This window comes from Magnolia sinica, chromosome 1 (genome assembly GCF_029962835.1).
Source record: "Magnolia sinica isolate HGM2019 chromosome 1, MsV1, whole genome shotgun sequence".
In the NCBI taxonomy this organism is placed as follows: domain Eukaryota; kingdom Viridiplantae; phylum Streptophyta; class Magnoliopsida; order Magnoliales; family Magnoliaceae; genus Magnolia; species Magnolia sinica.
The window spans coordinates 39143768-39169115 of NC_080573.1; the positions used below are offsets into that span (position 1 = coordinate 39143768).

The 25348-nt window shown below is 41.9% G+C and overlaps 1 protein-coding gene across 2 annotated transcripts; it reads right to left on the minus strand.

Moving 5' to 3' along the window:
* Positions 1-7065: 7065 nt before the first annotated feature.
* LOC131246373 (ATP-dependent DNA helicase Q-like 2) lies at positions 7066-9890 on the minus strand. Of its 2 annotated transcripts, XR_009171333.1 has the most exons (4): positions 9703-9890; positions 9122-9219; positions 8212-8978; positions 7705-8052 (listed from the first exon to the last, which is right to left on the minus strand). XR_009171333.1 is itself a non-coding variant. In XM_058246448.1 (2 exons), exons 1-2 carry the CDS (start codon positions 9144-9146, stop codon positions 7137-7139), a joined length of 366 nt encoding a protein of 121 aa, XP_058102431.1. In that variant the 5' UTR covers positions 9147-9661; the 3' UTR covers positions 7066-7136. The 2 variants fall into 2 exon arrangements, 1 of the variants encoding a protein (XP_058102431.1); XM_058246448.1 differs by lacking the exons at positions 7705-8052; positions 8212-8978; positions 9703-9890 and adding an exon at positions 7066-7477 and having other exon boundaries at positions 9122-9661.
* Between the last annotated feature and the right edge of the window lie 15458 nt (positions 9891-25348).

Sequence of the window (25348 nt, forward strand, 5' to 3'; positions counted from 1 at the left end):
ATAAACATGTTGCAAAAAGATTAATTCAAAAGGTAAATGCATATTGCTTATTAATTTAGGTCTAATACTATTAGTTTTCTAAGGCACAACTGCAGTAGGTTATCCCACCATGAAGCTCAAAAATCAACTCAATTCAACCATTAAATGTCCCCTGTATGAATGTAGTGCTTTTAGGGTGGTTGTTTGCTGTTTTCTATTGTGTACCCCACTTGATAGTTGGATCCACCTGATTTTTTGGGCATCCCATTTTCATAGTGGGAGAACCTTAGCATATAGGCAAGATGTCATACAAATACCATGGTGATCCCCACATGCCAAATAGCTAGACATACAACTTAAATGGCATACATAAGTGTTTGTAGAAAATTTTGAGCCTTCTCTCACTTAGCAAAGCTAGTTTTTATCAGTTGTTCACCGGGTAACTAGTGAGAACAATCTAAATGCTACTTTTTAAAAAAAAAACTTATATATATTTTTTATTTTTACCATAGTTCAGTTACCATTGGGAGCATGAAATGAATGGTTTTTTGATCTCATGCTTATGTTCTACGCATTCAGAATAACATCAGGAGTTTCAACACCCGGTCAAGGGTTCGAGGGCCCACAGGTGGTACAATCCCACTACAGCTGAGTGTGTGGGGGTGTGTACATGTGTAAAAAAAATATATAAAATAAAATGAGGTATATGATTAAAATGCAAATGGCGACAAATGAAGACGATTCCTAAGCATTCATGATGATGACTATCCACAAATGGTCATTGCATTCTCTTCAGCAATCATTTAAACCATGGTTTTGAGACTTGGGACAAGTCCTGCACAACTCAAAACTCTAGACAAGACAAGACAGGCCAATCCGAGTGGGCTGAGCCCTTATTACTCATGATTCAAACAAAATATGGTTTAACTGTGAGAAGATCAGAAACTATAATGATACTTCTAGTATTCACAATGAGAGGTAGTCACTCAAATTGCATTGACATTCTCTTCAGCAAGATTTTAACAAAATATGGTTTTATAGTTCCAAACAAAAATGCTTTTGGAATTTTAACTGAAATGGGAATGATTCCCAAAACAAGACACAATATCCTGTGGGGCTCACTATGATTTATGTGCCTTACATCCACACCTTCATCCATTTTGACAGATTATTTTAAGGCATGATTCCAAAAAGGAAGTGTATTCAAATATCTATTGGACCACATCACAGGAAACGGTTATGATTAACCATTAAAAACTTCTTATGGGCCACAAAAGTTTTGGATCAAGCTGATATTTGTGTGGTCCCTTCATCCAAAGCTTCGTGACCTTATCAATGAGTTGGATGGTAAATAAAAATTTCAGTGGCCCCAAGAAGTTTTTCATGGTGGGTATTCAATCACCACTGTTTCCCGTGGTGTGGTTGACCTAAGATTTGGATCTACTTCATTTTTGGGATCATGTCCTAAAATGAGCTGTGAAATTGGATGGAATGCTTGGTTGTAAGGTACATACATTAAGGTGGGCTCCACAGTCAGGGATCTGCCCCAGGCCCCTACCTGACCAAGTCTGTCCAGGCGGGGACGGGATGCAATCCGCTTCCCCACATACGTGAATAGTCATTAATGTGATTTTTGGGCCATGAATCATCCACTATCGGGACCAGATCAGATGAGCCGTCAAGGTAATGAGGAAGAGCTCATTCTGTATGATTTTAAAGTCAGATACAGAGAACAGTGTCTCTGACACAATATTTTCATGAGGTTTATCATGGGATGGTCCATGCCCTATAAATTCACATAGACGATGATCTAAACTACCCAATTATAGTCATGTTCCACTTTTAAGAGGATAGACCGGATGGTTTAAATAGGATGATCTGAACTACCCAACTATAGTCATGTTCCACTTTTAAGAGAGGCCAAAGCAAATGGTTAGAATCCCATATCACAATGGGGCCCACCATAAGTACAGTCTATAACAAGGACCCACATGTACAATTGGTGAGATTTGAATCTCAGTCAATGGTTGGTCATTGTATATGCATCAATGATAAGGGGATATAAGAACATATATTAACATGGCCGATATTATCACCAATACTCAAAATAATTTCATTGATTGAGACAAACATTGAGAAAATGATAAATAAATAAATAAATAATCACTGAGAACATCTAAATAGTGTAGATCACCTGATTGAAAGCTAAGATCTCACAAATGTGTAACAGTTAGACAGATGCACCTATGTCTCCAACACGTGTGTGGAATTATCCACCTCTCCTAAATGCAATCCAGATAAAATGGAAACCAACACCCAAACGCACCTTATCACCTCTAACTGCAATTTCTGCTATGCAAAACACCCCTCCAACACCACCATTCCATCTCCAACACACAATCCTCAACACCCATTTGGCCCAGCTCGGTAAGACAATCGGACAGCTGAGATTGATTAGCAATGTCTTAAGGACAAAGGACGCTCACCATCTTCTCGGCACTCGACAATGCAAAGACCCATCTCTACCATTTCACAGCAATCATGATAGCCAGGATTGGATTCTTCACTGACGCTCTCTTCTGCATCATGGCAATCAAGATGCAGGGGACCGGGATCCTGGTGGTGGGGGTCAGTGCAATGGCCGTCTCTAAGTGCCACTCGAAGGAAGAAGACGCCATGCCGCTCGAAGGAAGAAGTTGAAAATGTGAAAAGAGAGGAAAGGCGCTCATTATTTTACAAATCCTTTTCTGAATAATATAAAATTTTGAAATACGAAATAGTGTGCGTTTACTACTATTTATAACAAAAACTCTGTTAACAATCGTACATGCAAGAGGGACCATTTTCTGGATGGTTAAGATTGCATTATATAAGAAAATTATAAATATTAAACATCTACAACTAGACGGATTATTTCAATGTTCTGGATAACTTTATATCATTGCCACTATTTTCATGAACGAGTCACCACTATTTTACATTCTATACAAAACTCACAGATTTTTTACAAAACAATAAAACAGTAAACAAAGCTTTGGAAAGGGGAGGGCTCTATGGGCCCACCATGATGGATATGTTTCATCCACTCCGTCCATCCATTTCTACACATTATTTTGGGATCGATCCCCAAAACTCATTCCTAATTAACTCTCGGATAGACCACAAACTAAGAAAAAAAATCAAACGGTTGGACGTCGACCATTCTAAACATGTGGAAGGGTGACGGATAATTGGGTTTCGCCGACGGATTTTAGCCGTCGATGATGCCAACGAATTTTAACCATGGCCAAAAACACCCCCAGTCCATCGGCTTTGCCCAGTTTTTTGGTAGTGCCATTTCATTTCATTCATTCACAAGTAGAGAGCTTCAGAGAAGGTAGAGAGATTACGAGATTTGTTTAAAAACTTCTTCAGGTATTCCACGACGAGATACGGAAGGAGAATCAAATGAGTAGAAGACTTCGAGATTGGAGCAAAGGCCTGTGCCGTGGTTTCGCAACAGGTAGAAGGCACCCATTCCACGACCGTGCAACACATACACTTTATGTGCATGCATTTCAGAAATTCAGTAATATTCTTCCTGTAATCTCCCACAAGTTGGTCTTCTATGATTGCATCTTAAGCATATTGGTGGAGAACAAGGGGTCTTTTCGAACCTACACAACCCCTTTATCGTTTCAACGGATATTCCACAAGCCAAAATGCCCGGAAGGTTGCCGAAATCGCTATTTGAATTATTCTCCTTTCTTTCACTGCATTTACTAAATACACTTCGTTTAGAATCAAGGGAAACACGAGGATTTAATTAGAACTCAGAATTAATGAAATTAGCAATGATTGTTATTCTTCTATTTTTTTCCTTTGTTATTATTGAATGTGGATATTCCAGTCGCAATACTTGTTTCTTTGTCAAAACACCATATATCTGCTAGACCTAGAATGGCCTAATAGAAGACCAGACTTGACCCAAAATTGCTAGAACTCTCTAAGTTAACTTAGTTGAGTCGACTCAATGAGTCAACTCACATCTCCTTCTCTTCTTTTATTCCTCTTATTTCATCTTTCTCTCTCTTTCTTTCCCTTTCTTTCTTCTCCTCTATTCACATCCAGATGATGGGCTCAGCCCAAGCTAAATCAATTCAGGTGGGAACTTGAAGTCGTAGAAGGGCTCCCAGATTACACGAAGGCTTGCTATCTCACACTCGTGAACACGGTGGAAAGCCAGATGATGCCGGATGAAAAATTCGACCGTACAAACTACATAACAAGAGAAGTATGACATCCAACTCTACTTCATAATATTTCTTACATTCTTAATGTATATTCCATCTACCTGAGCCCTCCCATCTGGATTATTGGAATTGCCAGAACTTGTGTACAACTACATGTTCCTCGTATATTGTCTTCTTTATTTTATGTTTTATTTTTTATTTTTTAAATTTTCTAAAGGATTTTTGGTTTGATATGGAATGATCAGATAAAGGTGTTTGTTCAGTCCTACATGGATGAAGCCAAATGGGTCAACAGAAAGCACGTGCCTACGTTGCAAGAGCATCTTGATGTCTCGCTACTCAGTTGTGGCTACCAATTACTAACTGGGGTTGCTTATGTTGGCATGGGAGATTTGGAAAGCAAGGAGGTCTTCGATTGGCTAAATACCCATCCTAAGTTTGTTATGGATTTATCTATTGTATGTCGAGTCGTGGATGACATCACAAGCCATCACGTAAGAATATATACATTACTATGAATTTTGAGTGAATTGAGCAGTAACCTATGAACATTTTTCCCTGCCAAAAAATGTGCACATGGATTCCCCACCACCACCAATCATAGATTAGTGACTCATATTAGTTAGTTTGGCACCATGAGTCAGTTGAGTCATGACCAAACATTTTGGTCTGAGTTGATGAGTAGGTGGAGGAAGATGTTTGTTACATAACGTAACCTCACAGTGCAGTTACTTGGTGATTTGGATGCATAGGAAATGAAAACTTCTCGTGAGATAATGTAGCCACCATAAGGAAATGTCCGACTTCATTTTCCTAGTCCCCTATGGAATAATAGATTATAAAGGCATATTTACTTGTCTCAGAATTCACACACTTAACCTTCCACTCTGATACCATTTCAAATAACCATTTACTCTAAAAGATTGAGCCATCGGAGGCTGGTGTATCAATGTATATCAAGGGACTTTAAAACGTGGGTCATCCATATGCAGGCATAACCTCATTACGGAAGACATACATGTAAGTCAATCCTGACCTATCACACCGAGTGTCCCGGTTATATGTTGTATTTGGACTATAAAAGCTTTCTTCTTTTCTTGCAATCCACTACATAACAACTAATTGTACAATCAAGATCGTCTCATGATTAGCACTTAAAAAGAGAGTTCATCTCAGTTGATATAATAGTAATTATATATTAGAGATTTTGGTAAGGATAAAAAAATATTGATAACCAATGACTTATATAAACATGGTATGATACATATTACTGTTAACTACAATGATATGATGTCATTTTTTGAGTGGTAAGTTTTCAAAAGGGCTTACTAGGTTGGCCATAGCCACTCTCTCTCTCTCTCTCTCTCTCTCTCTCTCTCTCACACACACACACACATACCTGATTTCGAGCTGAGTCGTTGCAAAACTCTGTTCTGGGCATTACTCAATTGAAACTTGGCTTAGCTCACCGAATCGACTCATCATGACAAACTGAATTAATGCACTTTTCAATGAGATACTGATAAATTCTGTATTTTACATATCTAATCCCTATTGTAACTATTTTAAATATTTACTAATAATTATTGAATTTTAACCTTTATAATTTTTATAAAGTGAGTCGAGTCGAGTCGGGTCGAGTCTTCAAGTCCACCTGGACAATCGAGCTTAGAGTTGAATCGAGTTGTCATATTTTAGACTGTCTCATAATTGTACTTATCCCCCCCCCCCCCCCCTTTTGCTGATGCCTAAAGTTTGAGCAAGAGAGGGAGCATGTTGCTTCAACCATCGAGTGCTACATGAAGGAGCACTGTGTATCAGAGCAAGATGCATGTACTAAACTTCGAGAAATGACTGCGACAGGGTGGAAGAAATAAACAAGGCATGCCTTAGACCGACAGTTATCCCATTGCCACTTCTTCTTCGAGGAGCCAACCTCCCACGTGTGATAGAAGACCTGTACATCTGTGGAGATGGATATACTCATTCCAATCATGAGACCAAAGAGAAAGTCATCGCGGTGCTTGATGATTCCATTCCCATTCCCATGTGAAAATGAGGTGTAGCACAATCATCTTCTGTTTGCTTAAATAAGGTTGTGGTTGTTTAAATAAGGCTCTATTTTAGAGTCACCTCTACTCTATGAGGGTGTAGGCCATCAAAATTATCTCTCATATGTATGTATTTATGTTTATAGGATTATTAGGTGTTTAATATACGTTTATAGTTTTCATATGTGACTCTGATTATACCATACCTTTATCATGATGCAAAAGCATTAGTCTTTGGTGCGATTACCAGGATGGTGGTGTTAAGAGTAGTTGTCAATTTAAAGGCTTGATTGGCTTCTTGAACATAGTCAATCATTGCATGTGGAGTGAAAAATGTAGTAGAGGCACTACAACAACTGGGACTTTTACCGGCGCTCACAAGCACCGGTAAAATCCCCTAAAAGCGCTGGCGATTCTATTAGCGGCACTAGACTAGTGCTGTTAAATGGGTATGTCGGAAAAAGTATTACCGGCGCTAGGTAACTTTTTGTGGTGCTTTTCTGAGCGCCGACAATTGTAGTTTTTCTGACGCGAATAAGCACTGGTAAAAGTGGTTTATGGACACTTTTTTCTCACGAAAAAGCACCGTAAGATTTCTACATAAGTGTCGGTAAAACCCTTTATATGGATTTGAGAGGCCCTAGCATGGCAGTAATTTTTTTTATTATATATAATTCAATCAAAACCTGTATTTTTTAAATATTTGAAACATAAAAATGATGCAATACAAATAAAACTGAATATTAAACAAAATTTATATTACTACACAATAATATATATATATATATATATAATATTTATTACAATAAATGGTCTTGAATATAAATAAATAAAAACAAATCCACTATTTGGTCTACTCCTAGCACGAGTGGCGTTAAAAGGCTGAAGTGAATTGAACTCTGGATTGCCCCACTTGTATGCACCGAGATGAGTGGATCACCACCATTAGCCCTTTGAAAACTACTCCTATGATAGTCAGAACCAGGCTAGTCCTTAGTTGCTCCATGGAAGTTGGTTTTTCGGCGCTTAATGTGTTGATCTGTTGGGTGGAAAGAATGGTATGTGGCAATATTCCTTCATGACTTGAAGAGAGCTCTTTCTGCAGCTCATCAAGCTTCATCTCTAAACCTGATGACATACTACGATTGGTAGCTTTTATATTTCCAGTGTTACCATTCTGTCCAATGCATATTTCAAGTTCAATTGTCTTCTTCCCTATAAGATGACAACAAGACATGTATTAACTGTTGAACATGGACACACCCATAAATATGCAACTTCAAGTATTGTTAGAAGATTGAAACAACAGCAGAACAGTTATTAATGAAGCAATAACACATTAAGTGAGTATGTACTAACATATTCCTGGATTAATGAAAAATAACATAATCCAAGGCAATAATTAACAAAAGTAATTGCAAAAAATACCTGAAGGAAACCTAGCACTTGAATATTCAGGGCCCTGACCATCATAACCATAAGGAAGTAACACAAGAAGCCCAGTTTGGCATGGCCACTTTGACTCTCCACTACTCAAAAACTGATCAAACATCACTTGAGCACCATTTGAAAAATCTCCAAACTAAGCTTCCCACACAACCAATGAATTTGGATTTTCCATTGAATAATCCAACTCAAATCCAAGGACACCAAACTTTAACAGATAATTGTAGCTCAAAACAACCATTTTGCATATCATGTTAGAGTTGTACTAAACCATAGTGCTCACTTGATGAATAGAAGGAAAATGTCACACAACACGATTACAGGTTTAACCATCTCTCAAAAAACTAAAAAGAAAAAACAAACAAATAAATAAAAGATGGGGCTTAACAGAGCATTCCATTGGGTGAAAGTTTTCTGTCATGATGCTTTTTGAGGTTTAATGAAATCGTCAATTTACAAAATAATAATAATAATAATAATGTCATGACCTATATCCACGGTACCTTGCCAGTCACTAAATTTCTTCCAAGCAATCATCAGTCTGACCCAAATTGCTGGGACAAGGCTATGTTTGCAGTGGGGCTTAACATATCGAGGGTTTGGATCACTGACCAACAGGCAAACCTTGATCATCAAGATGAGAGGATCATACACTCTTAATTTATTTCATATCCACAAAATGCTTCAAAAGAACTAATATAGATTATCCAACTCACCTTCAACCACATCACCGAAGCTAGTAAATGCAACTCTAAGAGATTGGTAAATGCATCTCTAAGAGATAATCAATCAAAGAGTTGTTAATTCTAAAAGAAACAATGGAATGATATAAATCATGCTCAGTGCAGGGGACAGTCAACAGACTACAAACCAAATGTTGATTCAGCAAGTTGCTATGATTTCAAATAGTTGCAGTATGCCACAAGAGTTCCATGTACATGCACATTAGAAAGTCGGTTAGTAGAACAGATGCCCATGGGACAAATCTCTTTTTAAAGAATATTAGAACAGATGTCAAAAGCAAGTTACGTGCCATTTACAAAAATCAACAGAATTTATTCTATACAATTCTAACTTATAAGTTTGTGAGATTTAGTAGTCTGAAGACCAAAACCCAGCAACCAAATTCCTTATCTAACCAAGAAAGTCCTAGTAAGAAATGAAAAAATAGTAATTGAAGACATGCTGTAGAGGAGCTATGAATAGAGGGAAAAAGCTCAAGATGAATGTTTTACATACCTCAAGAGGCATAAGAGCTGTTGGAATAACCCTACATACATTAAAAGAAAGATACTAACAAGACATTAATCCCAAAAATCCATAGCTGGTATACCAAAAGCTTTCATAAATAGAACTTTTTTTTAAAAAAAATAATAATAAATAAATTCTGTTTTTGAGGGCCTGATTTCTTACCCAAGAACATGGCAGCCTCCATCATAAACAGCTTGGGAGATCAAACCCATCAATCCCACACTCCCTCCCCCATAAACCAAATCTATCCTTCTCTTCACCTGAAACGCCACACTCAAAGAAACAATTAAAAAAATATATCCATAAAATCTCATTAAAAAAATACAACAAAAACATACCACATCAATCAGCTCTCTTTTACACAAGTCAACCAATAAAAAGAAAAAAAGCTTCAAAAATCAAAACATGAGAACGAAATATCTCTAAATAGGCATTGAAATTTCTCCATTTTATCTCCGTTGAGTTTTTTGGTTCGTAGGAGGTAGAGTTTTATATTGAGAAACTGGGCTTAAATATCATTGAATACTCAAAATCTACAAGGTCTGTGACCTTTTAGCCATCTTTCACAGTTAATTCAAAAACAAACAAACAAATGAAAAGTAAAGAAAAGAAATCAAAATTACAGCTTCAGCAATATCCTGCCAAAATTCAGGTTTGAAAAATCTAGTAAGTTAGAATCCAAATCCATGAAGCCAAACGACACCTAATAAAATAATTATAATAAGATAGTCAAGTGTAATTACCAGCTTCCTCTGCTATTGAGTTTTCGACACTCAAGCCTTTCTCCCTCCTCCTTTACCCAGGCTTGGGATCGGCAATGAAATTAGCATAATATTGAATTTTGTAGAAAATGCAGGAAAACAATGGAACCACCCATTGCAGTTTCCAAACTTCATGCCTTCCAATTTGTGGGGCGTTCTCAGTCCACACCCTTTATTAGGGCCGTTCATGAGTCGAGTCAGCTCGAAAAACTCGCTCGACTCGGCTCGAATCAGCTCGGATTGACTCGGCTTGAATGGTGGATTCGGGCCGAGTCAAGTTGATTTTTGGAAGCTCGAGTTGAGTTCAAGCCGAGTTCGACCAGGGGCCATTTCAACTCGAGTCGACTCGAAGCTCGAACTCGAGCTTGACTCGGCTCGTTTAATGATTATATTAATAAATATTATATATATATAGATATATATTAGTAAAAAAAAAAAAACAAAACAAAACGCCCTAAGGCTGCCCGTCGTCCTACCCCAACCCTAGCTTCTCTTTCCCCTTTCTTCTCTTCCCTCTACCCAGCCGCTGCCTAGTGCCCGACCAACGATCTATCGCCCTAACGCTGCTCGCACGACCATCCCTCCACCGAACCACAACCACCTATCTCGCAGGTACGAAAGCTGATGCAATGTATTTTCACTACCCACCATGGCTGCAAAACTCATTTATGGTCAATCTCCATATATGAAGTTTTGTATAGATCGGCTCTTTTTCCCCCCCTCAAAGTATCCGGTGATATTTCTATGCATGATTTTAGATAGATGGCCTGTAAAGTAACCATCCAAAATCATTTGCTAGAAATCCCTCCACAATGCAACATGTTGCATGTTGCAATTGCCTTATCCAAAATATTTACGCCTTTTGCACACATGATCTGTTGGGGAATATGATCACAATATGTTCGGGCATTTGGCAATCACCATACTTTTGAGCTGTGGGGCCACCACGATTAGGGAGTGGCCATCCAACTATTCATTAGATGTTTACCCTGATGTTAGTTAGGTCTAGATCCCAAATTCCAACTTGGTCCATTGGTCAGGTGGGCCACACCTAAAGGAACAATGGGGGACATGGGGGAGGGGGACAACTCGCCTAGCGGACTAACAAGTGGAATGCGGGTTCCAAAATTTTAATAACTTAACATATGATGATATGAACAAGCTCGAGCTCGACTTGAGGTAAACTCGACTCAACTCAAACCACTAGCTTGACTCGAACTCGACTCGACAGTTTTGACAAACAAGCCAAGCTTCAATGTTGAGCTTGAGGCTGAGCTCGAGATCGAACTCAATTACACCATGGGCAAGTCGAGCCGAGCTTGGCCCACCTCGACTCGACTCGGCTCGATGCCCACCTCTACCCTTTATGCTGTTTTAATTGGAGGCGGAGAGGTTACTGCCACTAGAAGAAAATTTTAAAGGATATTCAGGTGCCACCAAGTGCGATTTCATTTGGTTGGACAACTACCGTGAATAAAATTCTTATTGGCAACCTTCTCAGTGGTGGCTGTTGTTTTGAGTACAGGTGAGTATCAAGTTGTGTTGCAGAAGAGACCACATATCATTTATTCCTCAGCCCATCGGATTGATTTAACATTCTTTCATTGATCTGCTTTAGGTGACATGGATGAAACTGGATGGTATCTAAGATGTGTTGAGAATCTAAGCAAGAATCTTCTACATAATGATCACAATAATAGTAGTAAAGGAACAGATTTAGAAAGTTGAGAATCTATTAGCATCTACAACAACTCTCAATTTAATTACACTCTAATTTAAAAAAAAAAAATTAAAGAAAACCATTCCAAAAGATCGAAGCATTACCTCAGATATTGTTGGGGTAAATGAAAACCCACGCCTTATTTCTCTGCATAGATGAAGAAACAAGGTTCAAAAACTGAATCTCCAGACAAACTAATGAAAAAGTGAAAAATTGAATTAAATATGCAAACAGAAATTACACAAGTACCCTTGATTTGGGTGGTAAGTTATACTTGAATTTTGCCCTAACAATTCCCCTATTTCCATGGATTCTAACATACAAATTCTACCTATAGCTTCAACTGATTGCAATAGAATACGTAGTGTCCATTCACAGTCTATTAAGAAACTGGTTGCATCACACTCAAATGTTCATCCAGGATGTATATCGGCCCATACTTCTTCCATGAATGTCCAGAATCAGCTAAAACTTGTACCATGCAAGTCAAAAGACACAGAAACATCGAATTTCAGCTACAATGTGACTCACATTTATTATTAGTTCCCCTACATCATACGCATTGAAGAAAGAAACAGGAAGCAAAAAAATTACAAGGGCTGCAGCCCAACCCAAAGAACTACATTGGCAAGTGCCGAAGAGAAAACACTTTTGGAGTAACCACAAAGGAAAAATGTTGTAATGGAGTGCGGGTAGGTATGTATGGTGCTTGCTCAATGATTTCAGAATTCAAGCTGCAGGTGGATCTTTTCTTTTAATTTGGTCTGCATCCAAGTCATTACCTGCTGGGAGCTTGTTGTGTTGCTCCTGTTTAATGCTGGCTTGGTGGCAGCCTCTAGCTATGGGATTGTGTGCTGTCCTTCAGTCTTGGAGCGGGGTTTTGTCTCTTTGCTGGTTGGAGAGGTTATCCCTTTCCCCATTTTCATATTAACAAGAGTTAAGGAAGCATTTCCATTCTTTATAGACAGTTGGAAACACAATAGCAAATACATACCTGTGTAGAAGGGGCTGTTGTACAAATGCCAAAAGTCTTTCCAACAGTTTTAGTGCTAGAGGATCTGCATTTATTATTAGAATAGGTAGTGAAAATCTCATATTTATCTCAAAATACTCGCTTAGTTTTTTATGCCGAAAATCCAAATTCAATACTTGTATAAAAGCTCACCTTTGAATAATGGACACTCCACACAACTTCTTATAGAAGTCTCTACTCCAGTGTACATGGACCCTGGATAGAGAAAAAGGAAGTCTACTCCGATGCATCTCTCATGTTAATGATGCATTATGATCAATTGCAAGCAAACAACATGACCCAATATTAAGATAATCAAATGTAGACATTATCAGTTAGAGGAATAACAAACTACTCAAATGCAAACATTATCAATTAAAGGAATAACAAACTATGTTACATAAATGTGAGGGAATGAACAGATAGTGCATGGCTTACATGAAGTTATATTTCAGGCTTCTAAACAAGAAATCACTTGTTATGCATGCCTCTTTGTCACGAAATGCATGCCTCACCAGGTGAAGCCCTCATCTAGGCATACACATCTAGCATTTGCTTGATAATCACTTATGTCATTTCTGATAATTTTGGAAAGGTTTCAAAGGTCAATATGTTAGAATTAGCATTCTATTGAGATGAGACAAACCTCGTTTGAATCATCTAACAAAACCTTCTCAAAAACTCCAAAGGGCAGGCAACAGATGTTGGAATTCCTATCGAGGAAGGCACTTTTCCTTTTTACGTATGAAAGTTTATTTGAATACCATCCCTGATTTTCCATATGCACATAGATTAACTCCAAAATGCCATACCAATGAAAGAAATAAAGAAGTGGAAGGGAAAACGGATCTTCAAAAAACCATTCCATATATTTTACAAGACTAACCATTTAACTAGTGAATTTATGAGCTGGTATAGCACATCTACCTGCTTTCTGATCAGAGTTAGGGATGGTGAAGATCCATCTTCTTTCAAATTTGTTGAGCTTGCATCAGAGAGTTCACTTGTCATGCCCCAGACTCGGTAACCGGACTTATAAGGAACCCGATGGCCGGTTCTGGCCGTAAAAGCCTCCGTAGTACCCCATTCTCGGCTCCTAAGGCAGGTTTTGATCCTGGTATCCTACAAGGAGGATTTTCATAACAGTATAATCATTTCTGATGTGAGCATACCCAAGATTTTAGTTAGTACATTTGAGAATAACAAAGGCACACATCGCAAAATCCACTATAAATTTGAACTTTTACAATCATCCATAAGGTCCAAAAGAACATACATGAGATAAAAAGGAAAAGAGAGAAAGGTTGGTAACACTGAAGTCCTCAAATGCTCAGCTTACTCCATGCTCTGCTGCTACGACGCCGGCCTAGAATCTCCTGCACGCATCAATCGTGCATAAGCTTATAGAAGCTTAGATGGTGGTGTAAGTGTGTGATAATGGTGCATAGAAGAGTAGTAGGAGATACAAGAGGAGAAGCATGATCAATGAGAATATCACTAGCCTTACTCAGGCTTACCATGAATATAATGTAATGAGTACTAGACGTCATACCAATGTAATGCATGAAGGGGCTTGTACAGCCAATGCTAATGCGATGCAAGTAATGCCAGTGCTCATATCTAAATCATAAGGAAATCACTGGGGTCCATTACACTGTTGAATGACTACCGCTCTACAGACCCCACATAGTCAAACGAGCATAAGAGACCTCACTACCCGCCTGTGGACAATCAATCACTAGCAAGGCCTGACGGTAGCGGACCCATTTATGAACTAGTCAATAATAGCCTAACAATGCCTCCTCACTCCAGGCAGGTAAGGCCACACCCCTATTCAACCGGGGGAAGTCACGGCCTAACAGTATAATGCGCTCGTGCACTCATGTATTCCACCCGGTCACGGCGTTGGAGCAGATCATTGGTACCATGGAAGTTTTAGGAATTTCACCCATGGGCATCCTATGCACCCGATATGCTCAACTAATATTTCTGGTATCCACACATACGACCATCCATGAATATCCCTGTGGAGGCAAGGCCCTAATGAAGCAAGGGCGGATATCCACATGCTATGCAAATGCTGGATGCATGAATCACACAATCACCCATGCATTAATCCCAAGCATCCATCGTGCTCCAAAGGGGAAAACTCTACCCCTCGGGGAGATACCAACATGTCCTACATAATGACACAACCATGGCCAATCATACCTCAATCAAGCATGCATATGATGTGTATGAGAGTGGGCCATGAAGATGATTAGGGGTGCCAATGAGGTGAAGATGAACTCTCTACCTAACTATGAAGGGTCTAGGTACTTAACCAATTCCTCATAAGGAATACAACCTCTAGTGGGGGCCCATTTACCTGGGGTAGCCCACGAGACTAAGGAGAACAATGGTATGGGCGTAAATAGATAAAACGGGCCTAGCAAAGGTCTATGGTGAGCCTTTAACCACTCATAGAAGCCCATGGACCTACCTTAGGGCCACCAATATGGACATCCAACCACAATTGGTCCTCAAGAGGTAGCTCATCTCTAATTGATTACGGATCAAGGCCCAAGGCCCACGCAACATTAGAAATAAGAAATGGATAGCCATAATCATACCACATACACTCATGTTGGGCTTCAGAAAGGCGGCCTAAGGCCTACCCAAAATATGGGTCCAAGGGAAATACACATAACCCAACCCATATATACCACTATGGGCCCATAGGGGAAAGGTTAGGGCCCAACATAAAGGCCACTAATCCCTTATATTGTGGTGGCCTAGTGGGCAGCCCATTGCTCAAACCACATAGGCAATTGTCATGCTCTTAGTCAAGTAATATTGGGCCTACAACCTGACCCAAGTATAAAGTTGATTTGGTGGGCAACCAAGGGGCCATATACATGTGTAATCCAGCCCACTAACCCAATACAATAGTATGGTAAAAATGGTTCAAGAGTTCAATGGGCCTATCCAGAAAGTTCCATCCCAATTGAGCCTAAAAAGTTCAACAACTAGCTACATTCAAGGACCCAATTGAATCCAATTGTGGTGGGCCTCAAAAGTGCATTTATTAAACCCAACATTTAAGGGACTAAAGGTGTAAATTATTCCCTCTAAGATCCTCACAATGTGGTGGGATATACAACACATCTAGGTGGGCCCACAAGGCAGGCTAGAGGGCCAGCCAAGGCTGGATGCCCCAGCCTGGGAGTCCCTGCCTAGTGGGCCACTCCCGGCCACACCACGACCAGTTCAAATGTCCGTTGGGTCTGAAATTTTGTGGAGTGATACTTTCATGTGTAGGACACACTCCCAAAAAATTTCAAGATTTTTAAATTTTCCTAATTATTTAAATTAATTTAAATAAAACAGTCTATCTAGAAAAATGGGACAGACCTGGACGTCCCAACGTGGTGGGCCAGTCCGACCCTCTCCACAATGAGCACAGGGGTCCATTGGACCTGAAATTTGGTAGATGGGTCTTACCATAAGTGCGCCACACTTTCACAAAATTTCATAATTTTTAGATATCTATAAATATTTTAATTAATTTAAATAAAAAAATCCATCTAGTGTGAAGTATTGGTGGAATGTGACTGGCCTGAATTTGGGCCAGCCAATGGGTGGGCTTTTGGGCTTCCAAAATTCCTAAAATTTGGACCCAAGGTCCCTCATTAGGTATACAACAAGATGGAGTCTAGAAAAGTGGCCCACCATAATCAAAATAATTTATGAATTTCAGTTTACAACAGTCTACATTGCTGGACTGCACAACATAAAATCAGGCTGACTACCCCTCTTGGCCCACCCTTTTGGATAACCAAATGGAGTCAGATGGGGCTAAAATTTAGCATGCTTATAGGTGGGGTCCACACCTTTAAGAAACATATATTACATGAGACCAAACACTACTCTAAATGTCCAAAATTCTAGCCTCAATATGACCTAAAAATCTGTCCAGACAGTTCTGGACAACAACATATAACTGAAAACAATAAATATAAACACTATTTAAAAGGGGATTTAATCCAAGAAAATCATGGTATGGACCACCCTAGTGGGCCCCACAAACATTCAGACCCTTCCTATTACAAAATACCCTTTGCATGTGACTCATATAGGTGGATTGGGGGGCTCTAACGTCCAAGGGTGGACTGTCATAGACGTTCACCCTCCATGGATGGTCTGGATATTTGTGGTCCATAAGGTGGGCCACACACTCATGATAAGAAGTTTATCAACAAAGGAAAAATAAGGATTCGGCCACAAGGAAAGGGTCTCCACTACATTGAGGCCCTTCCCCTCATCATTCATGCACACACATTCCACTATCACAAGATATATAAGATCTACATGATCATAAGATTTCTACTTGAGATCTTTGGTGGAGATGCAATCTCCACCAAGGATCAAGGGTCTAGATGACCCAAAGATCCCTGATCAAAGAGAAAAAAGGCTATGTAGGGGTCCATGAAGAATGACTCCTTACATGGAATATGCATGCAAGTAAGATGGGTTATGAGCCCCATCCATGAAATCTTGGGGGCCACCACTATCATTTGATGGGCCCCTCAAACTTCAACATGAAAGAAAAAGGGAAGAACAAGTAAAAAAATGGAAGAAATCTGAATTTGCAATTACATGCACACCCACCTACAAAGTCTTCAAGCAAACACTTCCAAGATGGTCTTCAAGCTCCAAGGAAAGAGGTTTAATGGTCAAGATGCTAGACTAAGGGCTGGATTATGGGGTAGAAGGGAGGATGAAGGGCTGAAAAATGGGTGAAAAATTACTGAAGAAGAAGAGAAGAGAGAGGGGGAGAGAGAGAGAGAGAGAGAGAGAGAGAGAGAGAGAGAGAGAGATAGATAGAAAATGAGAGGTAAAAAGAGACAAAGGGGATTTCAAGGCAAGTAATCATCTCTCTCTTACCTTGGATAGAGAAGAGCAATCATAGCAATAGGGAGTTAGAAACAATGTTGTAGGGTTAGTAGGCTTTTTAGGTTAGTGGGTGGTGTTTTGAGGATGGGTGGTGTAGGGATAGGGCCTTGGTAGTGTGTGTGTGTAGTGTGTTGGAGATAGTGCCAAGAAATGGGACCTACCTAGAAATTCGTGCACACCACCCCTAGGTGGGCCACATGATCATGATCAAGGGCTAAGAAAATGAAATGCATACAACTTATGATCTACACGCCGGATGGATGTACAAGACACGACGTCTTAACTGCAACGACAAAGCAGTCGCAATGACATAGGTCTCAACTCGATCCGAGTCGGGTTTTCATGACTGGACTTATAGATAACCGCAAATACTATCCAAGGGTCACGAGTCACCGAGACTTGACCGGTAGGACCGCGGGACCAAGGTGGATGAAATGCATACTTACACACACATGCACACATGTGAACTCGGGTTAGGTCTCACAATCCTCCCTACCAATAAAAAATTTTCGTCCTCGAAATTGACCATTCCAAGACAAGATAAAAGATAAAACACCACCACCATAGAGCAATCATCATATAAGGAAGGTAATATAGACAATCAATCATCAAACAAATAAGGATAACGCTCTCTAATCTCGGCCTTATGTTCCCAAGACGCCTCAGCCTCCGAATGATGACCCCATTGCACCTTCACTAAGGGAATGACCTTGGTCCTGAGGACCTACTCCTTCCGATCAAGAATATGAATCGACTGCTCAATGTAAGAAGCATCCTCACGGACCTCAAGTGGCTGCCAATCAATCATGAGAATAGTATCCGACCCATTTTTCCGTAACATAGAAATATGGAACATGTCGTGGATCGCAGACAACTTAAGGGTTAAGGCAAGCCTATAGGCCACAACGCCCACGTGCTCGGTAATCTCAAAAGGTCCAATAAATCTCGGGGCGAGCTTGCCCTTCACACCAAAGTGAACCATGCCCTTCATAGGTAAGACCTTGAGATATACCATGTCCTTGATTGCGAACTCAAGGGGTTGATACCGACGATCAGCAAAACTCTTCTGCCGGCTCTGAGCTGTGCGCGTCCTCTGCCTGATAACATCAATAACCTCTGATGTCTGTTGCACAAGCTTGGGACCTAAGAAACGATGCTCTCCAACCTCGGTCCAACAACTAGGAGATCTGCACGATCTGCCATAAAGTGCCTTAAAAGGAGTCATGCCGATAGTTGCCTGATAACTGTTATTGTATGCAAACTTGGCAAGGCGCATATGCTCATCCCAACTGCCCGCAAAGTTGATCACACAAGCCCTGAGCATATCCTCAAGGATCTGGTTGACCCTTTCGGTCGGATGATAAGCGGTGCTAAGATGCAAACTGACCCCCAGCGCCTGCTGGAAACTCCTCCAAAATTGAGACGTAAACCTAGAGTCCCGGTTTGAAACGATCGAAACTGGGACACCGTGTAGTCTCACAATCTCCTCAATGAACACCTTTGTAAGCCGATCCATCGACTAGGAAGCACGCACTGGAATGAAATGAGCCGACTTTGTCAGACGATCGACGATAACCCAGATGGTATCGTGACCTCGTTGAGTCCTCGGCAAACCTACAATGAAGTCCATCGATATGTGCTCCCACTTCCACTCTGAACGCTCAACGGCTGCAAGGGACCAGGGGGTCTTTGATGATCGGCCTTGACATGCTGGCATGTGTCACACTCAGCCACAAAACTCACAATCTAGCACTTCATCCCCTGTCAGAAGTATTGCCTCCTCATGTCACGATACATCTTCGTGGAGCCCGGGTGGATAGTAAGTCTCGATCGATGTGCCTCGAACATCAGATCATGACGCAACTCTGGCATGTCCGAGACACACAATCGGCCTCTAAAGCATAATCCACCATCGGAACCAATCTGCCAGTCTGACTGCTCCACGAAGGTGGCCTTTGCTCGGTACTCCTGAAATGACTCGTTCATTTGCTGAGCTTCGATCACCCTAGCCACCAAAGAGGGTTGAATCAATAAGCTCGAAAGCTGAATAATGGAAGACTGCAGGCCGAACTCAAAGTCATACTCTGAAACATCCTCGAGCATCTGCCACTGTCGCACCATCATCTATGCCACCAGGCCTCGTGGCTGATGGCTCAGCACATCTGCCACCACATTTGCCTTGCCCGGGTGATACTGAAGGTCAAAATCATAATCTTTCAGCAACTCCATCCATCGCCTCTGTCACAAGTTCAACTTGGACTGCAAAAATAGATACTTCAAGCTCTTATGATCCGAGAAGAGCTCGAACCTGACCCCATTAGATAATGCCTCCACACCCTTAGTGCGAAGACAACTGCTGCAAGCTCCAAATCATGAGTGGGGTAGTTTAGCTCATAGACCTTAAGTTGGCGCAAGGCATGCACCACTGGCTTCCTGTGTTGCATCAGCACAGCACCCAAGCCAACTCTAGAGGCATCTGTAAAAACATCAAAACCCTTACTCCCATCAGGAAGGGTGAGGACAGGAGCAGACGTGAGGCGGTCCTTTAACTCTGTAAATGCCGTCTTGCAAGCGTCGTTCTAGACGAACTCGACGCCCTTCCGCATCAACCGGGTCAACGGTGATGCAATATAGGAGAAACCCTCGATAAACTACCGGTAATATCCCGCTAGACCAAGGAAGCTGCGAATCTCGGACGCGTTCGTGGGCTGGCTCCACTGACGCACTGCATCAACCTTCGAGGTGTCCACAGCGACACCCTCCATTGTTACCACATGACCGAGGAACTTCATCTCCTCTTGCCAAAACTCACATTTCTCCAGCTTCGCATACACCTGGTGGGCATGGAGGGTCTCAAGCACAATCCGCAGGTGCTTATCATAGTCCTCTTGGGTCTTTGAATATACAAGAATATCGTAAATGCATACCACCACGAACTGATCGAGGAATGGCCGAAAAACCTCGTTCATCAGCTGCATGAATACAACGGGTGCATTGGTCAGTCTAAACAACATGACTAGGAACTCGAAGTGACCATAACGTGTCCAGAAAGCCGTCTTCGAAATGTCTTCCTCTCAGACCTGAATTTGATGGTAATCAGAACGCAAGTCTATCTTGAAAAAATACTGTGCACCTTGCAACTGGTCGAACAAATCATCAATATGGGGAAGCGGGTATCGGTTCTTGATGGTAACTCTGTTGAGCTCGTGATAATCCACACAGAATAACAACGAACCATCCTTCTTCTTTACAAACAATACCGGGGCTCCTTAAGGTGAATTACTGGGACGAATAAAACCTAACTCTCGGAGCTTATCTAACTGCTCCTATAGTTCCCTCAACTCTATCGGTGCCATCTTGTAGGGGGCCTTCGAGATAGGTGCGGTTCCGGGTACCAGATCAATCTGGAACTCCACCTGCCGATACGGCGGCAAACCCGGGATCTCGTGAAACACATCCGGGTACTCACAAACAACAGGCAGCTGCTCAATACTCTCTGCCACAGAATCCTCAACGACCGAAGCTAGGAAAATAGATAACGGCTCTCCGCTAGGCTCGACGACGAACTAGAATACCGGCAAGCCTAGAATGTGAAACGTAACTGTCCTCGCAGCACAGTCTAAGATGACACGATACTCCGCAAGCCAGTCCATACCTAAAATAACATCAAATCCTGCCATTGGCATCATAGATCAGCAGGAAGGAACATCTCGCCCACTAACACCGGGCAAGACGGACAACGACGGGTCAATATCACAGACTTCCCCATGGGAGTCGAAACGGTCAAGGCCTCAAACACGGCCTCCGACGGAATATCGGTCGATCAGCAAAACTGCTCGGCCACAAAAGAATGGGAAGCACCAGAATCAAACAAAACATGAGCAATGCAAGCAGAAATAAGAAGAATACCCTCAACGACTCCACCGGTCAATGACTGCGGGTCCTGGCCTGGTGCCTGCTGCATAGAATAAAAACAGCCCTGAGCTGGTAAGGGAAGCAAACCGGAAGACTGAGGGTCCTGAGTCTGAGCCTGCTGGGTTGCTATACATACTGGACCTAGGGATCGAACAACATACGGATATCCCCTCTGCTGGTGCTGTCGCTGCTGCTGTTGTCTCTACTGAGGAGGTCTGCCTGGCTGGCTCTATTGCTGAGGAGGAGCCTTAAAAGCGGCGGGTGGAAGCTGTGCTCTCTACTGCTGTTGAGGAGGATGAGGAGGAGGTAACTGCGGTGACCTCTGCTGCTAAATGGGGAGAGGGCACTCACGCCTTCGATGCCCAACCTGTCCACAGCCAAAGCATACACCAGAAAAGGGGCCGAAAGATGAAGTGAATGGCAGTGATGATGATGAGGAAGAAGCTACTGTCTGAACCGCAGGCTACTGAAATCCTGATCTGCCCCTCCGTCTCTTCTGACGGTGCTGCCTGGAACTGTCGGCTGGTGCTCTCCTCTTCCGGTTTCCATCAGAACTCTGCTCTCTCGACCTCTGGGTCATAGCCCAGTCCTCCTCATAAACCAGTGCCCGATGGACGACCTGGTCAAATGTCTCTAAACAGTGCCCTACCATACAACTACGAAGGGCAGGACGCAAACTAGTCACAAAACGATGGACCCTCATCTTCTCATCACTAGTGAGATGGGGAGCAAATCTAGACAAGGCCAAGAAACGGGCCTCATACTGAGATACAGACAAATCACCCTGCACTAGGGTCTCAAACTCGATCGCGGGTCATGAACATGCTCAGGGAAGAACTTCTGGTCGAAGCGGGTCACGAACTCCTCCCATGTCCAAACGAACTGAGGCCCGACCATCCTGGATACGGATGACCACCAATGACGGGCCTCACCCTGAAGGAGATAGGTCGTAAGGGATACTCTCTGGCCTACAAGACACTGTATAGTGTCGAAAATCCTCACAACCTCAGTGCGCCAAGCCTCGACAGCAGAAGGGTCAGGGTCACCACTAAACGTCGGGAGATCATGCTGTCGGAACTCTCGGGCTATGACACTAGCACGCGGTAAGTCAGACTACCCGAAAACCTCAGCGGTAACTGGCTGACGGGTTTGCAATGCGGTGGCAACAAGCTGCATCAACTGCTGAAAATGCTTAGCTCCTACAGGTACTGTAAAAAAGGTAGGGGCGGTACTCACCTCGGGCAGAGGCATGGGTGCAGCCGGCGGGGTACGAGCCTCAGTAACTGGAACAGCAGGCTGAGGAGGGGGAATAGGTGAGGGAACCAGAGCAATTGGAGGTACGGGCGCTATGTGCTCAACTAGAGGAACATGTCAGATCAGGACCTCAGGAATCAGATCCTCAACAATAGGAGTAGGATAGGTATCTCGGTCGCCTCGTCCACAGGCACCACGACTGATACCAACTCTTGTCATGCCCCGGACTCGGTAGTCGGACTCACAAGGAACCCAATGGCCGGTTCTGACTGCAACAGCCTCCATAGTACCCCATTCTCAGCTCTTGAGGTAGGTTCTGATCCTGAGATCTTGCAAGGAGGATTTTCATAACAGTATAATCATTTCTGATGCGAGTATGCCCAAGATTTCAGCAAGTACATCTGAGAATAACAAAGGCACACATCAAAAAATCCACTATAAATTTGAACTTTTACAATCATCGATAAGGTCCAAAAGGACAAACATGAGATAAAAGGAAAAGAGCGAAAGGTCGGCAACACTGCAATCCTCAAATGCTCAGCTCTACTCCATGCTTTACTGCTACGACACCTGTCTAGAATCTCCTGCATGCATCAATCGTGCATAAGCTTATAGAAGCTTAGAGGGTGGTGTAGGTGTGTGATAATGGTATATAGAAGAGTAGTAGGAGATATAAGGAGAGAAGCATGATCAATGAGAATATCACTAACCTTACCCAAGCTTACCATGAATATGATGCAATAAGTACTGGACGTCATACCAAGGCAATGCATGAAGGGGCTTATACACCCAATGCTAATGCGATGCAAGTAATGCCAATGCTCATATCCAAACCACGAGTCAAGTACATTTCCAATCATAAGAAAATCACCGGAGTCCATTACACTGCTGAATGACTACCACTCTACAGACCCCGCACAGTCAAATGAGCGTAAGAGACCTTACTACCCGCCTGTGGACAACTAATCACTAGCAAGGCCTAATGGTAGCGGACCTATTTACGAGCTGGTCAGACTCAGCCTAGCAATGCCTCCTCATTCTAGGCAGGTAAGGCCACACCCCTATCCAACCGACTACACGACAGTAGGAGTCGCGGCCTAACGGTATAAGGCCCTCGTGCGCTCATGTATTCCACCCGGTCACGGCGTTGGAGTAGATCCTTGGTACCATAAAATTTTTAAGAATTTCACCCATGGGCATCCTATGCACCCGATATGCTCAACTAATATTTTTGGTGTCCACACATACGACTATCCACGAATATCCCTATGGAGGTAAGGCCCTGATGAAGCAAGGGCGAATATCCACATGCTATACAAATGTAGATGCATGAATCACACAATCACCCATGCATTAATCCCAAGCATCCATCGTGCTCCAGAGGGAAAAACTCCATCCCTCGGGGAGATACCAACATGTCCTACATAATGACACAACCATGGCCAATCATACCTCAACCAAGCATGTATATGATGCATATGAGAGTGGGCCATGAAGATGATTAGGGGTGCCAATGAGGTGAAGATGAACTCTCTACCTAACTATGAAAGGTCCAAGTACTTAACCAATTTCTCATAAGGAATACAACCTCTAGTGGGGACCCATTTACCTGGGGTAGCCCATGAGACTAAGGAAAACAATGGTATGGGCCTGAATAGATGAAACGGGCCTAGCAAGGGTCTATGGTGGGCCTTTAACCACTCATAGAAGCCCGTAGACCTACCTTAGGGCCACCAATATGGACATCCAACCACAATTGGTCCTCAAGAGGTAGCTCATCTCTAATTGATCACGGATCAAGGCCCAAGGCTTACACAATATTATAAATAAGAAATAAGCAGCCATAATCATATCACATACACTTATGTTGGGCTTTAGAAAGGTGGCCCAAGGCCTACCCAAAACATGGGTCCAAGGAAAATACACATAACTCAACCCATATATACCACTATCGGCTCATAGGAGAAAGGTTAGGGCCCAACATAAAGGCCACTAATCCCTTATATTGTGGTGGCCTAGTGGGCAGCCCATTGCTCAAACCACATAGGCAAATCTCGTGCTCTTAGTCAAGTAATATTGGGCCTACAACCTGGCCTAAGTATAAAGTTGATTTGGTGGGCAACCAATGGCCCATCTACATGTGTAATCTAGCCCACTAGCCCAACACAATAGTATGGTCAAAATGGCCCAAGAGTTCAATGGGCCTATCTAGAAAGTTTCAGCCCAATTGGGCTAAAAAATTTAGTTTTGTTTTCTTGTTTCTTTTCTCCACCCGGGAAAATAGTTTTTTACTAGACGAATGAAAGATGAAAGGATGAGCTGTCTGCTGTAACTGACTTGGGTATTCTTTGGGATTCAGAGCATTGTTGAGTGGTTATAAATCGGAAATTGGGAAATTGGGTTCTTGAGGGATGAATGTGGTACTGATGTATGCTTTGAAACACAATATGTAATATTGAAATAGAAAACCTTTTATAACCATTTTTAAAAAACCAATTTGGAGAAGAAAGTCATGTATCATCTTGTGTTCTCTAGATATAGCACTAACTTCGTTGGACCTATTGCAAGTGGAGATTTACCTTTCGAACTGATTGAATGTTTTGGACTGATGCGGACTTTAGCTTTTCTACATGCAAAATTGGTTTCTCTTTGATCATTAAGCAAAATAAAAATCATGGTGAAAACAATTTTGATGGGCTGCAGTGATTACAACGACATCAGATTTCAAGTTGTTGTCTAACAATAAAACCATGTGAAAAAAAAAGAACGAATTGGCAGTTCCTTTTCTATTC